At 41.0% G+C, this 17,443-nt stretch overlaps 1 protein-coding gene across 6 annotated transcripts in view; it reads right to left on the bottom strand.

Moving 5' to 3' along the window:
• Positions 1-6,929: 6,929 nt before the first annotated feature.
• LOC140191759 (R3H domain-containing protein 2) overlaps positions 6,930-17,443 on the bottom strand; it is a 274,246-nt gene continuing 263,732 nt past the window's right edge. For all 6 annotated transcript variants that reach the window (XM_072249472.1, XM_072249476.1, XM_072249470.1 and 3 more), the window contains 2 exons: positions 17,040-17,124; positions 6,930-7,627 (listed from right to left, as the gene is read on the bottom strand). In XM_072249472.1, the coding sequence (XP_072105573.1) occupies positions 7,287-7,627; positions 17,040-17,124 (426 nt within the window). In that variant the 3' untranslated portion in view covers positions 6,930-7,286. The remainder of the gene's footprint in view (positions 7,628-17,039; positions 17,125-17,443) is intronic.

The following is a 17,443-nucleotide window of genomic DNA, read 5'->3' as shown; positions in this document are numbered from 1 at the left end:
GGAGTTTAGAAATAGTGAAGTATTGTTACAATTACACAAGGTGTTGCTGAGGCTGCTCCTGGATACTGAAAAAATCAGTCTACAAATCAGTGGATTTGAATGAATCAAGGATGGGGAAGCAGACAAACCAATTGTCTTTGTTCCATTCCCGCCCCCCCCCCCCTTTTGTGAACTCTGAATTGATTCTTGCTCTGAGATAATATAATCAGAGTATTGAACGTGGACACAGGAGCTTCAGCTAATGACCTACTAAACCCGAGACCATTCTCAGACGAGACTTACCAGAGAAGTGAGCTGTAATCTTGTTAGACTGTTTAGGTCACCAGGTTTGAACCAGAGCTGAAAGGAATTAGGCTAGGGCTGGGGGTGGGGGGGCAGAAACCATAGTGTTGTAGCCCTTGACAAGAGCCAGTAAGAAGGTGACTAACCTTGAGCCAATGGAATGGAGATTCATCAGTTCAATTGACGAGGAACATTATAAGAGTCAGGAGCTCTAAATAAGTAGCAGTGGTAAATCTGTAGAAGAAAAACCATTGTGCATGAGGAGGACCCTACAGACACGTGGAGGTTTGAAATGGGACTACGAGAAGCACGTAGCCAGCAGTAGAAACTCCTTTTTGAACTGGTAATATTTTTTCTATTCTTTCACTATTCATGGAAGGTCAGGAAAACTTAGTAGGTGTGCACACATGTATTGGTTGTGTAAGTTTGTGTGTTCTTCTGTTGAGACAATAACGATACTTGTCAATAATTAGAGATTATCCCTGTACCTCCCTGATTATTATTACAAGGGGTGATTCTTGTAACTCTGTGTACAGGTTTGGTCTTGCTATTTAAAGTGTTGTCGCAAGCAAAAGAGGTTATCTTGGCTAATTCCTTGATACAAATTGTCCTATTATGAGCAACTTCAGAAGGGCAGCATGATAGCATAGTGGTTAACATAACACTATTAGATCACCAGTGACCCAGGTTCAATTCTGCTGTTGTCTTTAAGGAGATTGTAAATTCTGTGTGACTGTATGGGTTTCCTCTGGGTGCTCCAGTTTCCTCCCACATGCAAAGGTGTACAGGTTAGTAAGTTAATTGGTCATATGGGTGTAATTGGGTGGTACAAGTTCATTGGGCCAGAAGAGCCTGTTACTGTGCTGTATTTCTAAATTAATAATAATAAAATAATAAATAGTTGGATCTGGAGTTTCAAAGAATGAAGGGTATTCTTATTAAAACAGATTAGCCCTCAAGGGGAGGGTAATATAGGTGTTGAGATGCTTCTGCTAATGGGAGTTTCAAACAAGGAGACGTAGATACAAAAGCGGCCGGTTATTTGAAACTAAGCTGTGTAAGAACAAATTCTCTCGGAGGTGAATCTCTGGAATTATCTCCTCCAGAGGGTTGTTAAGGGCGGATCACTGGGAGGGGGGATTTAAAGAGGTTAATATTTTTAAAGATCATGGAACTGGGAGCTAAAAGGAACTGGCAGAGAAGAGGAACTGGAGCCTGGGACAGGTCGGCCATGATCATACTGATTGGTAAAATAGGCTTGAAGAGCTAAGTGGCTTTCTCCTGCTGCTATTTTGTGGTGTTCTTTTTCTGTGTAGTAAACATGTTCCCTCAATTTTTTGTTGAAATCAGTTATGAAAAATACTTTCAAATACAGTGAATTCTGATTAATTGCTCCATCAGGCAACTGATTATTTGAGACAACTCTTAAAGAACAAAAACAAATCAAGAAAACAGCTGGGATTTCCTTTATTTGGGACACTATGCTACTGCAGGTCTTTGCAGGAATGGCCGTTATCCCACATGCCAAGGGCACAGCCTAAGAATTCGGCTCGCCTTTGGAGGCCTAGGATCTTGGGGCTCTGGAGATAGGCAGATCGAAGGTCGGTGTCCCGGACCGGTGTGTCGTGGGAGCTGGAACATCTTTGGGCACAGAACTCTGAAAAATTGACACAACAGACTTTTAATATTGCAAACCAGCAAGTTGTTTGTTATGTCTCCCCTTTCACTATGAAACGGAGACATCTCTTTCTCTCCTATTAGGGAGAGAGCGAGAACCTGTGGTATGTTGAATACCAGGCGAACGCGTAGACGTTGGAGTACTGCAAGTCCGTGTCTTTGCTGTTGCTTTTGCTGCACGCTTGAATGCTTGGTGGCAGTGCCAATACTTTTTTTTTGCTGGTGGGGGGAGAGGGGGTTTCTTTGCTTGCTGCCTTACGTGCAGGAGAAAGGTGAGCTGGGCAGGGGGGTCTTCAGGGTTCTAACATTAACTGTCATTCATTCTTTGGGGCACTCCTGTTTTCATGGATGGTTGCGAAGAAAAAGCATTTCAGGATGTATATTGTATACGTTAATCTGACATTAAATGTACCTTTTGAAACTTAATTTTCTAACTAACATCAGTCACGTGCACTTGTGTGGTCAGTCACTAGACACTACACTGGACTTGGAAGGAACAGTTTTCAAATAGCATCAGTTGTGTGTGTTTGTGCTCAAAGAGCAGTGACTTTTTTAATTGTCACTGATAGATATCAAGATATAAGCAGTAAGACAATTCAGAACCGTTTTGCTTGCTGCCGTTTCAAGCTTCAGGCTTGGAGATATCAGAACTGGCTGGGCGTGAAAATGAAATAATTTCACCACTTCAACAGGTTAAGAACTATGGAAGTGAAAATAAAGATTTGGAGGATGCAATAGTTGATCATTGTTGGAAGGCAGTCTATTACCTACACTAGGTGTCTGTGCTAATTTTGTTCATTTACATTCAATCAAACGAACATGGCAATGTGTTGGTTGTCCGTCGTATCCGATGATGACAATGAAGCCTGTGCCGGAGTTTTGAAAATGGAAATGCCATTACACTGGGACAGCTCCACTCTCTTGACCTCGGAAGTCCAGGTCAAATGGTATGAGTAGTCATCACAACTGGGATCTTCCTTGATTGTAGTTGATGACCATGACTACTTCTGTGCCTTATCATGCCCCCTGCTCTCCTCAAGGTGTTGCTGAACTGCGTTCTTGGCCATTGAATCTCATCCGCGTAGTCCACCAGAGCTAATTTCACAAGCTAGGACAGGCGTGTCCCTATTTCACTGAGGCATGAGGCCTGCCGGCTACGGTCACCTGGTTTAGCTCGCCTGTTGAAGCAATGTACCGGGGTGTAGCTGCTGTCACATGCAAACAGCTACTTGGAGCTACAGGTGAGAGCTAAGTGTCTGGTGGGGACTAAAGGTAGGTGAGCTGCATCAGAATGCACAAGACAAACCCCTTCACCAGAGGTGCTACCACTCTCTGGACACTCTATACACTGCAACATACATTGGATGAATTCCTCCGTCGATAACTATTAAGAACTAATACACAACTTTATGGCACTGTTGTGGCAATATTAGTGTTCTAATTTGCTCTGTATTTCATTTAAATACATAATTTTAACCATTTCCCTGAAACTTCAGCTAATTGGCCAAAATTCACTGGTTCCGATCTGTCCCAATTAACCAGAATCCACTGTATTTGAAGTGCTGATTCTGTACATATGCAAAAGGCTTTACAAGTGCTCAGAATGTGGTTTTTTCTATGCTAGCCAGTACTGTAGTCAATAGGGCCCTGTGTGGGTACAAGATCATAAACTTCATATGGGAAGTGACTCCCGGTACATAGTGCAGAGTTGGGATGTCTGCTTGATGACTTGTGGAAGTACGCTCGCAATGCACACACCAATGGGAATCAGAGCAGTGTGGCAGCCACTTAAACTCCAACTTTCACATTTCAGTGACATGCAATGTCAAATTTGCATGTAAGTGCCCCATTGTCAATATAAGTTAAATAGTCAGCATAGTTATAGAACATTACAGCACAAAAACAGGCCCTCCATCCCATATAGTCCATGCTGAAGTGTTATTCTGCCAAGTCCCACTGACCTATACCTGAACCATAGCCCTCCATACCCTCCTATCCATGTACTCATCCAAATTTTTCTTAAATACAGAAATTGAACCCGCATCCACCACTGCTGGTGGCAACCAGTTCCACACTCTCACCAAGTGTCCCTCATGTTCCCCTTAAATAGTTCATCTTTCTTCCTTAACTTATGACCTCTAGTTCTAGTCTCACCCAATCCTCAATTTTGTATACCATACGCCTACCAAATCTCCCTTCATTCTCCTACACTTTAGGGAATAAAATCCTAACTATTCAACCTTTTCCTGTAACTCGGGTCCTCCAGTCTCAGCACCATCTTTGTAAATTTTCTCTGCATTCTTTTAATCTTATTGATCTCTCTCCTGTAGGTAGGTGACTAGAACTGTACACATTACTCCAAATTGAGTGTCACCAACAGCTTATTCTCCAAAAGGACCACAACCTTGCTGTAAGGTTTGGAGGCTTGTGTGCCTCAATGACCCAGAGAGCTACGCTGGCTGGAGGCAGTGCTTTATGCCTTAGCTCTTCGTAGGGTCACCTACGCCAAGCAGGTCAAAGGATAAAGACCAGATTAATAGTGGTCCGCTGGTCCTCCAGGTTTGCAGGTTCAGCACAGGGCTAATAAACCTGACTGCTGTTTCTGTAACAATTTTGTTTTATCAATAAAGATTCCTTCTACATCTAAGTTTGATGGTTTTCCTGAGTCTCCACCCGGGACTTGCATTACTGACAGTAGTGAAGACCGAGAGGAGGCTACTGATATGATGAAGGAAGCCATGAACACCGCCAGAGATGGAGGACCTTCACTGCTGCCTTAAATGCCAGCGACATAGTGGGCAGATTCTTCTCAACAGCTCATACAACTTCAACATAACATCCCAACTCCTGTACTCAATACTTGGATTTCTGAATGAGGATCAACTTCTCTATGCATATTACAATTCTCTCAGTAATTTCTTTCAACCCCATGATCACCTCTGAGCCATCAGTTTGAGAAGTTTCTTTATGTGAACCTAGGATTGAACAAATCCAGGGATCCAATCCTTAACTTAAAACCCATTCCTGAACCAAATGCTCAGATTGAGACAGTTCTTATAAAATTATGACATCTAATTCAACCCAGTATCGAACTTCATTTTATATATGGCCACTGTGATAACCCAACCTCCGTATTATAGCTAATCTAATCCAGACATCAAATACTTCACTGCTAAAATCCTAATCCACATCTGTGTCACCTTTAAACTCTATTTTATTGGCCCTTGTCTTTGTGAAGTGCCTTGGAGTGATTTTAATGCTTAACGCATTATTTAGTGCTTATAAAAAATATTCACCACCCCTTTGGAGGTTTTCATATTTTATTGTTTTACGACATTGAATCACAATGGATCTAATTTGGCTTTTTTGACACTGATCAACAGAAAAACTCTTTGGTGTCAAACTGAAAAGAAATTTCTTCAATTTGGTTTAAATTTATTAGTTATTAAACACAACGTAATTGATTGCATAAGTATTCACCCCCTTCAAGTCAGTATTTAGTTGATGCACCTTTGGCAGCAATTACAGTTTGTGTGGATAGGTCTCTATCAGCTTGACACATCTGGACACTGCAATTTTCCCCATTTTTCTTTACAAAACTGTTCAAGCTCTGTCAGATTGCATGAGGATCATGAGTGAACAGTCCTTTTCAAGTCCAGCCACAGATTCTCAACTGGATTGAGGTCTGGACTCTGATTTGGCCACTCCAGGACATTAACTTTGTCTTTAAGCCATTCCTGTGTAGCTTTGGCTTTAAGGTTGGGGTCATTGTCTTGCTGGAAAACAAATCTTCTCCCAAGTTGCAGTTCTCTTGCAGACTGCATCAGGTTTTCCTCCAGGATTTCCCTGTATTTTGCTGCATTCATTTTACCCTCTACCTTCACAAGCCTTCTAGGGCCTGCTGCAGTGAAGCATCCCCACAGAATAATGCAGCCACCACCATGCTTCACAGTAGGGATAGTGTGTTTCTGATGATATGCGGTGTTTGGCTTATGCCAAACATAGCGTTTAGTCTGATGGCCAAAAAGCTCAATTTTGGTTTCATCAGACCGTAGAACCTTCCTCCAGCTGACACCAGAGCCTCTCACGTGCCTTCTGGAAAACTCTAGCTGAGATTTCATGAGTTCTTTTTTCAACAGTGGCTTTCTCTTCACCACTCTCCCATAAAGCTGTGGCTGGTGAAGCACCCAAACAACAGTTGTTGTATACGCAATCTCTCCCATCTCAGCCACTGAAGCTTGTAACTCTGCCAGAGTTGTCATAGGTCTCTCGGTGGCCTCCCTTACTAGTCCCCTTCTTGCATGGTCACTCAGTTTTTGAGGGTGGCCTGCTCTAGGCAGATTTACAGCTGTGTCATATTCTTCCCATTTCTTGATGATTGACTTAACTGTACTCCAAGCAACTCTGCGAAAGGGTTATTGAAAAGCACAAGTCGGGAGATGGATACAAGAAAATTTGCAAGTCACTGAATATCCTTGGAGTATTCTTTTGTCTTCAAGATGCAGTTTTTGCCAGGACACTGACTCACCAACAGCTGGAACTTCCAGATACAGGTGTATTTTTACTACAATCAATTGAAACACCTTGTCTGCACACAGGTCTCCAAAAACAGATCTCCATTTAACTAATTATATGACTTCTAAAACCAACTGGCTACACCATTGATGATCTGGTGTGTCATATTAAAGGGATTGAATACTTATGCAATCAATTATTTTGTGTTTTTCTTTGTAATTCATTTTGATCACTTTGTAGTGATCTGTTTGTGTCAAAGTGAAAGAGTTTTTTTTTGTTGAACAGTGCCAAAAAAAATGTCAAATTAAACCCACTGTGATTCAATGTTGTCAAACAATAAAATATGAAAACTTCTGGGGGGAGGGGGTGGTGAATACTTTTTATAGGTACTGTGAATAGTATATATGACAAGGAGTGCTACCTTGCAAATAAATGACAGCTTAAAACAAAGAAGATATTGAGAGTCTGAACTGGCAGACAAACTTTTATAATTAAAATCAAAAAAAAAAAAAAACAGGTTAAATAAAATTTGTCGTGACCATACACAGTCAACTGTTTGTGTCACTTAAATAAGCTTCTTCTAATACGTTTGCACAACAGAAAAAATACACATGGGTTGTGTGGGTGTGTAAAATGGAAGTTTAGGGGAAAAACAAACTTTTTTTTTTCCAACTGATCACTAACTTTCCTTAATTATGCCTAAAGTGATATCTGGACAAAACAATGCACTACAGGAACAATGCTGACGTAAAACAAAGCCAATACAGTCATTCAAAGGAGAGAAGAAAAAGTAATTTTCAAATATCCATTGGCTACTGGGAACTGGCTCTTTCTAGAATGCGAAGATCATAGCTTCTCTTGGCTGTTCGCAGTTTAAACCTGTTTGTCGAATTATTCAGTCTGATAGTTGCATTTTGAGCTGCCATGGTTGAGGGAAACACAGCAACAATAGTATAAAGTGCAGCTAGATCACCAGCATTCTTTGAGTTCTCTGTTACTCTGTTACAGTCCCCAGAACCATTGCTGTGATGCTGAGAGTCTTTGAGCCACTGGATTTTGGCACCAGACATTGAAAGTTGATTGAAAAGTTTGTCTGCTTCAGTGCGAGTGATTCCCTCAGGAAGATCCGTGACTTCTAAGATTCGGCCAACAACTGAAACAAAAAAAATACATGTTAAGTGGCTCTAAGAGACAAAATTGCCTATTAACCACTGTTATTCAGTGTATTAAATTAGGTTCAAATACCTGCTACCTACAGACCAGCTCAGCTTGGCTGCAAAGTTGCTGGGCTCAGTCTTAGAACAATTTAACCTATACACAGTAATCACGGTCAAGGACAAGGCTTCTGTATCAGTATTCTATGTAAAATCATTCATCCTATCAAAACTTTAGAGCACAATCGGCATCCTATCCAGGACTCAGTTAACAGCTGAAGCTGCCACACACAGTTCTAATTTGCAAACATCACAAATCTCTGCATGGCAGGAATGCCAAACACTTATTTGAAAAATGGAATTCAGTTATGATTACTATGAGTATTTCCCTTTGGGTGGAAGGTACACAACTTCAGAATGGCTGGAGGAACTCAGCGGGTTAGAAAGCATCTGCAGTATGGAGGGAAATAGCCATTGGTGTTTCAAGTCAAAACCCTTTGCCAGTCCTCCAGCACTTTTTGCTCTAGGTTTCCAGCATCTGCAGTCTGTTGTGTCCTTAGAATGATATCAAATATTTTGTGTACCATCAAAATACTATGAAAGGCCATTTTTTTTTCTTCTCAGGTATTTACAGGAAAATAATGTACAACAGAATTTATGAAAAACTATACATAACAAAGACTGACAAACAACCAATGTGCAAAAGAAGATATCGTACAAATAATAAAGTCAATAAATTACTCTGAGAACATGAATTGCAGAGTCCTTGAAAGTGAATCTATAGGTTATGGAGTCAGTTCACATTGAGGTAAGTGAACTTATCCATGTTGGTTCAGGAGCCTGATGGTTGTTGGGTAATTACTGTTCCGATGGATGCTGCTTTCTTGTGGCAGTGCTCCTTGTAAGTGTGTTCAATGGTGTGGGGGCTTGGCCTGTGATGAACTGGGCTGCACTTACCACTTTTTGTAGCCTTTTCCATTCTTGAGCATTGGTGTATCCATACCAGGCCATGATACAACCATTCAGGATACTCTCCACTGTGCAATTATTGAAGTTTGTCAAAGTTTTAGATGACACGCCAAACCTATGCAAACTTCTCAGAAAGCAGAGTAGCTATTGTGCCTTTTTTATGATGACACTTATGAACTGGTTCCAGGACAGATCCCCTGATATGGTAATGCCAAGGAATTTAAAGTTACTGACACACTCCACCTCTGTTCCCTAATGAGGATTGGCTCATGGACCTCCGGTTTCTTTCTCCTGTAGTCAATAATCATCTTTTTGGTTTTGCTGACGTTGAATGAGAGGTTGTTGTTGTCGCACCATTCAACCAGATTTTCAATTCTTCCTTGGTCAAAGAAATGAACTACACATCTCAAGTGATTGTTTTAATAGCTCAGTTCAATTTTGGGGCAAAATAGTGAGTGAGATAACAGCATTCTGATGAAGAAAATATTTTCTTTAATTCTTTATTCATCTACTTCATTTAAAACATTCCAATAAATTACACACTCAGAATGGTGAAAATTCTTGTGGACAAGGCAGAACAGCAGCCAAGGAGAAAAACTATCTCAAATGGTGAGACACCTTGTGGTCCGTCTACTATTGCTCACCCTTCAAGCAGCAAATACTTTTTTATCACAAATTGACAGATGTGAACTGTTTAATGGGGTCAATTTGGAACTGTGCCTAATGATGGGTACAACAGGTGATCCCCTTAACCAATTAAATTTAATGAAGGATGTGAAACATAAAGGACTATGATTTAAACTCAAGTCATATTTCAAAAGAGGAGAAAGGTAGATTGGATTGAGAGGAAAAAAATCAAATGAAAAGTATCAGTTGCATCAATCAGTACCATTCAAACCTTTCATACTGAATTTAATTTGATCTAATAGCACAAGTGCAGCAATTTGTTGAAACTCGCTTTCCTACCAAGTTCATGAACAGTCAGGGCAAGAAACTGCTATAAAAATACACTGAAAATGTACCCCACAGAAATACAGAATCACAAGGTGGGCGAGCTAGCCAAAAACTGACCTCAATGTATCCTCTCAAACTCTGAAGGGAGACTCGTTACCTCAAAGCCCAATATAAAAAGTGTGGAAAGAATGGGAAGAAGCTGCAGTCAGATCTATGGCTCTAGAATTAGACTGCTTAGTCATCACACTACCCATCATGATGCATCATCCTGGAACTAGGATTCATTAATAGTGTGTTCCATTTTAAAAAAAAAGACATTTGTTCTCTGGAAGTGGTAAGGTTGGCAAGGCCAATAGTTATTGTCCGCTCATAATGTCCTTGAGAATGTGGCGGTGAGGCACTGCCTTGACCCATACAAGCTGCTGGATAGGAAACTTTAAGGAATAACAGTATGGGTCCTAACTGGGATACAGCATGACTTGATGTTGCCATTTGGCTAATGTTCTTGCCCCTTAAGGCAGTAAAGCAGATTAAATTTACTAAGGTGTTGTCCAAGATGTTTTAGCTTGTTACTGTGGTGGACTCAAGCTGTCATGGTGCACTGTTCGTGATAGATTAGCTGCTGATCACTGTTGTACAGGATAGTGTTAAATTTATTGAACAATATCAAAATTTCACCCTGCCAGATGTGAAGAGTTCAATAAATGCACATTTCATCACTGAGGTATACATATGAACAGGTCATGGACTACCAAAGTAGCTGTAGCATGACCCCAGATTGGTCTTAAATCACAGATCAAATTCTGGAGATATCCCAGAGGGATAAATGTTGATGGCAAAACACATACAAGACTTCTGCCACATTGTGCTATGTGTGCTATTCATTAATGCCCTGTAAGAATTAACCATCATAAACAAAAAGTCTGCAGATGTTGGAAATCCAAAGCAACATACACAAAATGCTGGAGGAACTCAGCAGGTTAGGCAGCATCCATGGAAATAATTAAAACAGTTGACGTTTTGGGCTGAGGCCCTTTTTCATGACTGGAAAGGACGGGGGAAGATGCCAGTATAAAAAGGTGGGGGAAGAGGAGGAGGATAGCTAGAAGGTGATAGGTGAAGCCAGGTGGGTAGGAAAGGTAAAGGGCTGGAGAGGAAGGAATCTGATAGAAGGGGTGAGTGAACCTTAGGAGAAAGGAAAGGAGGAGGAGGGACACCAGTTGGAAGTGATAGGCAGGTGAGAAGAGGTAAGGGGCCAGAATGGGAATAGAAGAGGGGAGGGGGGAGGGAATTTTTTTTTTAACCAGAAGGTGAAATCTATATTCATGCCATTAGGTTGGAGGCTATCCAGAATTAACCGTGAATATATTTAACAGAACACCCACAACAATTATTCAGTCAAAGGCCACAGATTCTAACATCTGGCAGCAATGCAGTGCTATGGGTCACTGAATTTAAAACCACACAGCAGTAAGAAAGTACAAAACTTATGAAACTATACTATTCTCCAATGCTCTGAGTATGTAGACTGAAGATTGATAAATTTCCACCTGCAGTTTTTGACACCATAATGTAAACAGCCACATTACCCTTGTATAACGCTTATTACTTTGAGGCGAATAAGTTATACCCTTGTAAAGCAGAACTGACACCCTTTCCTATCCTTGGTTTTAATAGCATTATTTGATATACTTCAACATGAATAGAAGCTCTTAGTATACAGATTAACACTATTAAAATACAGAATAAGACTGCCAGTGGAGTAAACACATGTTAAAACAATGTGTAATGGTAATGACCACTGACAATGCAGTAGACAGATATTAAAACTCCTTTCATGATATTTATGCAGGATGTTTGCTTTCTGTTTATCAAAGACACGGATGCAAATTTCTAAGACAAACTCCCATCTGAGACAGCCTAACAACTAGGTTTGCTGAAGGAGTTTTTCCTAATACTGTCCAGACGGCATGATAGCATAGTGGTTAGCACAAAGCTTTATAGCGCCAGCAATCACTGATCTCTGTTCTATTCCTACCACTCTCTGTAAGGAGTTTGTATAAACACAAGAAATTATGCAAATATTGGAAATCCAAAACAACACACACAAATGCTGGAGGAACTCAGCAGGGAGCATCTATGGAAAGGAGAAAACAGTCAACATTTCAGGCCAAGGCTTTTCTTCAGGACAAGAAGTTTGTATGTTCTCCCCATGACCATGAAGGTTTCCTCTGGGTGCTTTGGTTTCCTCCCACATTCCAAAGACGTATGGGTTAGTAAGTTAGCACTGGAAGCATGGTAACACCTGAGGGCTGCTCTCAGACTGTGTTGGCCGTTGATACAAATAATGCATTTCACTGTATGTGTTGATTTTTGGATGTACATGTGACAAATCTTAAATCTTAATCTTTGCACTGGTACCTGTACTTGCTGTAGGTTGAGATGGCAATAAAAATTAACAAGTAACTGCAAACCCCAACCTGCTGCTTGCAACACATCACACTTCTTTGTCACCTTCTAATTGTCCCTATTAACAGCTTATCCTCACAGCAACCCTGGCCTCACCGTATCCCTCCCACAATCTTCTTTCCAATTTATAACTAACTTGTTTCTCTCAGTCCAAAGGTCATAGCTGGAGTGAACTGTTCATTTACTGCAATCAGTTTAACACCGACAACTATAAACCATTGGCTTATAGTTGTCTGTGAAATAGCTTATGATTCATGCGTAAAATAATAATGGTAAAACCAGTTTAACAATTTCCACAGAAAAGGTGTATAATTTTCTTTTCCGAAAGTTAGCAAGGATTTGATACACTTAAAATAAAAATGCAAAATGCTCAAGATACTGAGCAGGTCAGAAATAATCAACACATGACAAATAATTGATGTCAAATTTTATTTTCATTTTTTAGCAAAGCTAACAATGGCTGTGACATGTGCAGAACGGGAGGGTGGAACAGACCAATTTAAATTCCTGCACATACAAATGGTGCAATGTTACTGAAATTGGTCTTAAGTGCGTTGCTTCTGATACTCAAGTATCAAGGCTAAAGAACACTCATGAGAGGTATTATATTGTTGCATTGTGAGGGTATCAAAGTGCTCATGCTGTTACTTAAATGCATACTTAAATTGTGTGCATGAAGGAATACACTGTAAAGCAGGGCAACAATGGCTGGAGTCTCTGCGAAAAATGAGGGAAGTGCAAGACAGATATATTCCAAATAAGAAATTTTCAAATGGAAGAATGACACTACCATGGCTGACAAGTGAAGTCAGAGCCAAAGTAAAAGCAAAAGAGAGGGCATACAAGGAAGCCAAAGCTAGTGGGAAGATAGAGGATTGGGAAGCTTTTAAGAACTTGCAGAAGGAAACTAAGAAGGTCGTTAGGAAGGAAAAGATGAATTATGAAAGGAAGCTGGTAACTAATATCAAAGAAGATACTCAAAGCTTTTTTAAGTATATAAAGGGTAAAAGAGAGTTGAGGGTAGATATAGGACCAATAGCAAATGATGCTGGAGATATTGTAATGAGAGATGCAGAGATGGCAAAGAAACTGAATGCGTATTTTGCAGTAGTCTTTACAGTGGAAGACATCTGCAGTCTACCGGACATTCAAGAGTGTCAGGGAAGTGAAGTAGGTGCAGTGAAAATTACGACAAAAAAGGTGCTCAGGAAGCTTAATGGCTGAGGGTGGATAAGTCTCCTGGACCTGATGGAACAGACAAATTAGGAAAGTGTTTAATTGGAGTAAGGGGAAATATGAAGCTATCAGTTAGGAACTTAGAAGCATTAATTGGGAACAGATGTTCTCAGGGAAATGTACGGTAGAAATATGGCAAATATTCAGGGGGTATTTGCGTGGAGTTCTGCAAAGGTACGTTCCAATGAGACAGGGAAAGGATGGTAGGGTAGAGGAACCATGGTGTACAAAGGCTGTTGTAAATCTAGTCAAGAAGAAAAGAAGAGCTTATGAAAGGTTAAAAAAAAACTAGGTGATGATAGAGATCTAGAAAATTATAAGGCTAGCAGGAAGGAGCTTAAGAATGAATTAGGAGAGCCAGAAGGGGTCATGAGAAGGCCTTGGCAAGCAGCATTAAGGAAAACCCTAAGGCATTCTACAAGTATATGAAGAGCAAGAGGACATGAGGACATGAAAGAATAGGACCAATCAAGTGTGACAGTGGAAAAGTGTGTACGGAACCGGAGGAGATAGCAGAGTTACTTAATGAATACTTTGCTTCAGTATTCACTACGGAAAAGGATCTTGGCATTTGTAGGGATGACTTACAGTGGACTGAAAAGCTTGAGCATATAGACATTAAGGAAGAGGATGCGCTGGAGCTTTTGGAAAGCATGAAGTTGGATAAGTCACTGGGACAGGATGAGATATACCCTAGGCTCTGTGGGAAGTGAAGGAGGAGATTGCTGAGCCTTTGGCAATGGCAATGAAGGGAGGGGTTCTGGAGGATTGGAGGGTTGCAGATGTTGTTCCCTTATTCAAGAAAGGGAGTAGAGATAGCCCAGGAAATTATTACCAGTGAGTCTTACTTCAGTGGCTGGTAAGTTGATAGAGAAGATCCTGACAGGCAGGATTTATGAACATTTGGAGAGGCATAATATGATTAGGAATAGTCAGCATGGCTTTGTCAAAGGCAGATCATGCCGTACTAGCCTGAATGAATTTTTTTTTGAGGATGTGACTAAACACTTTGATGAAGGTAGAGCTGTAGATGTAGTGTATATGGATTTCAGCAAGGCTTTTGATAAGGTACCCCATGCAAGGCTTATTGAGAAAGTAAGGAGGCATGGGATCCAAGAATTAGCCTTGTGGATCCAGAACTAGCTTGCCCACAGAAGGCAAAGAGTGCTTGTAGACGGGTCACATTCTGCATGGAGGTCGGTGACCAGTGGTGTGCCTCAGGGATCTGTTCTGGGACCCCTACTGTTTGTGATTTTTATAAATGACCTGGATGAGGAAGTGGAGGGATGGGTTAGTAAATTTGCTGATGACACAAAGGTTGGGGGTGTTATGGATAGTGTGGAGGGTTGTCAGAGGTCACAGTGGGACATTGATAGGATGCAAAACTGGGCTGAGAAGTGGCAGAGAGAGTTCAACCCAGATAAGTGTGAGGTGGTTTACTTTGGCAGGTCAAATATGATAGCAGAATATAGTATTAATGGTAAGACTCTTGACAGTGTGGAGGATCAGAGGGATCCTGGGGCCGTGTCCATGGGACACTCAAAGTTGCTGCGCAGGTTGACTCTGTGGTTAAGGCGGCATATGGTGCATTGGCCCTCATCAACTGTGGGGTTGAGTTCAAGAGCTGAGAGGTAATATTACAGCTGTAGAGAACCCTGGTCAGACCCCACTTGGAATACTGTGCTCAGTTCTGGTCACCTCACTACAGGAAGGATGTGGAAACTATAGAGAGAGTGCAGAGGAGACTTACAAGGATGTTGCCTGGATTGGGGAGCATGCCTTACGAGAAAAGGTTGAACTTGGCCTTTTCTCCTTGGAGCAATGGAGGATGAGAGGTGACCTGATAGAGGTGTATAAGATGATGAGAGACATTGATCGTGTGGATATTCAGAGGCTTTTTCCCAGGGCTGAAATGGCTAACATGAGAAGGCACAGTTTTAAGGTGCTTGGAAGTAGGTATAGAGGGGATGTCGGGGGTAGGTTTTTTTTTATGCAGAGAGTGGTGAGTGCGTGGAATGGGCTGCTGGTAATGGTGGTGGAGGCGGATACAATAGGGTCTTTTAAGAGGCTGCTGGATAGGTACACGGAGCTTAGAAAAATAGAGGGCTATGGATAACCCTAGGTAATTTCTAAAGTAAGTACATGTTCAGCACAGCATTGTGGGCTGAAGGGCCTGTATTGTGCTGTATGTTTTCTATGCTTCTATATTCTGTGAATGCATCCTTGGGTTCTGAAGGAAGTAGCTGGAGAGATGGCAGAGGCAGTAACAATGATCTTTCAAGAATTGATAGATTCTGGCATTGTACCGGATGACTGTAAAACCGCAAATGTTATTCTGCTATTTAAGAAGGGTGGGAGGCAGCAGAAAGGAAACCATCAACCTGTTAGCCTGACACTAGTGGTTGGGAAGTTATTGGTATCGATTGTTGGGGATGAGATTACAGAGTACCTGGAGGCACATGACAAGATAGGCCAAAGCCAGAACGGTTTCCTGAAAGGAAAATCCTGTCTGACTAACCCACTGCAATTTTTTGAGGTAGACAAGGGGAGATGCAGTGGATGTGGGGTGTACTTGGATTTTCAGAAGGCCTTTGACAAGGTGCTGCACATGAGGATGCTTAGCAAGTTAAGAGCCCATGGAATTACCAGCAAGTTACTAGCATGGGTGGAGCATTGGCTGATTGGCAGAAAACAGAGTAGGACTAAAGGGATCCTATTCTGTCTGGCTGCTGGTTACTAGTGGAATTCCACAGGGGTTGGTGTTGGGACCGCTGCTTTTTACTATGTAAGCCGCTGATTTGGACTATGGGATTAATGGATTTGTGGCTAAATTTGCTGATGATACAAAGATAGGTGGAGGAGCAGGTAGTGTTGAGGCTGCAGAGAGACTTAGGTAGTTTAGGGGAATGGGCAAACAAGTGACAAATGAAATACAATGTTGGAAAGTGTATGGTCATGCGCATTGGTGGAAGAAATAAATGGGCAGACTATTACTTAGATGGGGACAGAATTCAAAATGCAGAGATGCAAAGGGACTTGGGAGTCCTTGTGCAGGATACCCGAAAGGTTAACCTAAAGCACATCCTCTCAAACCAGCCATCCACTCTGATAAGCACCTCTGACCCACAAGTGACAGAGTCTGCAGTCCTAAAATTCATTTCATCTGTCGTCTCAGGATACACAGAACTGGAGTGGAAACAAGCCACCCTCAACCCCAAGGGACTTCCTGAAAACAATTTATAACTGACCTAAAATAAACTGCTATTTCATAAATATTATTTCAGATTTCCCAGCTTCACTCCTGAAAGGCCCATCTCTAATTTTTAGGCTATACTCCCTTGTACTAGACCCCACACCTAGCAGAAATATTTCCTCCCTTCCTATATTATGTGGCCCTCTCAACTGAAAATCAAACAAATTAGCTCTATGTTCTAAATTTCAAGGAAAAGTCAGCGTAATCTTCTTTTACCATTTAATGCATCGAAAATAGGTATCATTCTGGTAAACCTCACATTGCATTCCCTCCAATTTCCTCTTAATGAAATGTCATCATTCAAATGATCTAAGAAATCAGGTATTTTTACTGGAATTTTCACTCTGCAATATAATATGCATTGCTTAATTGAAATCATTGGATAAATGAAATTTGTTTGTGACAAATTCACAGTAGACAGTACAACATGAATAGTGATTCTTCCATTAATAAATCTCATTCTGAGCAGTGAAAACTTTGAAGATACAGCAAATTCTTCATGTAATACCTGTAATGGTTCAGATACTAACCAACATCTCCTGTGCCAAGATCAGTCGACGCAGATTTCAGGGTTGGCTTCTTTCCTCGTTTAGTGTGTTTCGTACTGCATGGACCCTTTAAATAAAAAAAAAAATCAATGGAGTCTGTTTATATGGCAGCATTAAACTTGCACCAAGAAATACAATGAATTGGCATACAGTCATCAGAGGGATCCAGATTTACTAAGAGTTTGTATAGCTCAAGTAGCACTCAGCTGGTTCCCTACCCACCCTCTCAAGCAGACAGAACACAAAACTTTAGGATAGTTATTAATAATAATGGCAAATGAAAATATACAAATAGTTCTTTTTTTAATCTACAGATCAGGTTACGAAAATACTTCTCTTTCCCCCACAAAAAAAACTTAATTGAAGTTTCAGGGAGTGTTCAACTG

The sequence above is a fragment of the Mobula birostris genome, chromosome X (genome assembly GCF_030028105.1).
Source record: "Mobula birostris isolate sMobBir1 chromosome X, sMobBir1.hap1, whole genome shotgun sequence".
Classification (NCBI taxonomy): domain Eukaryota; kingdom Metazoa; phylum Chordata; class Chondrichthyes; order Myliobatiformes; family Myliobatidae; genus Mobula; species Mobula birostris.
This window is presented reverse-complemented; position numbering and strand designations above follow the sequence as displayed.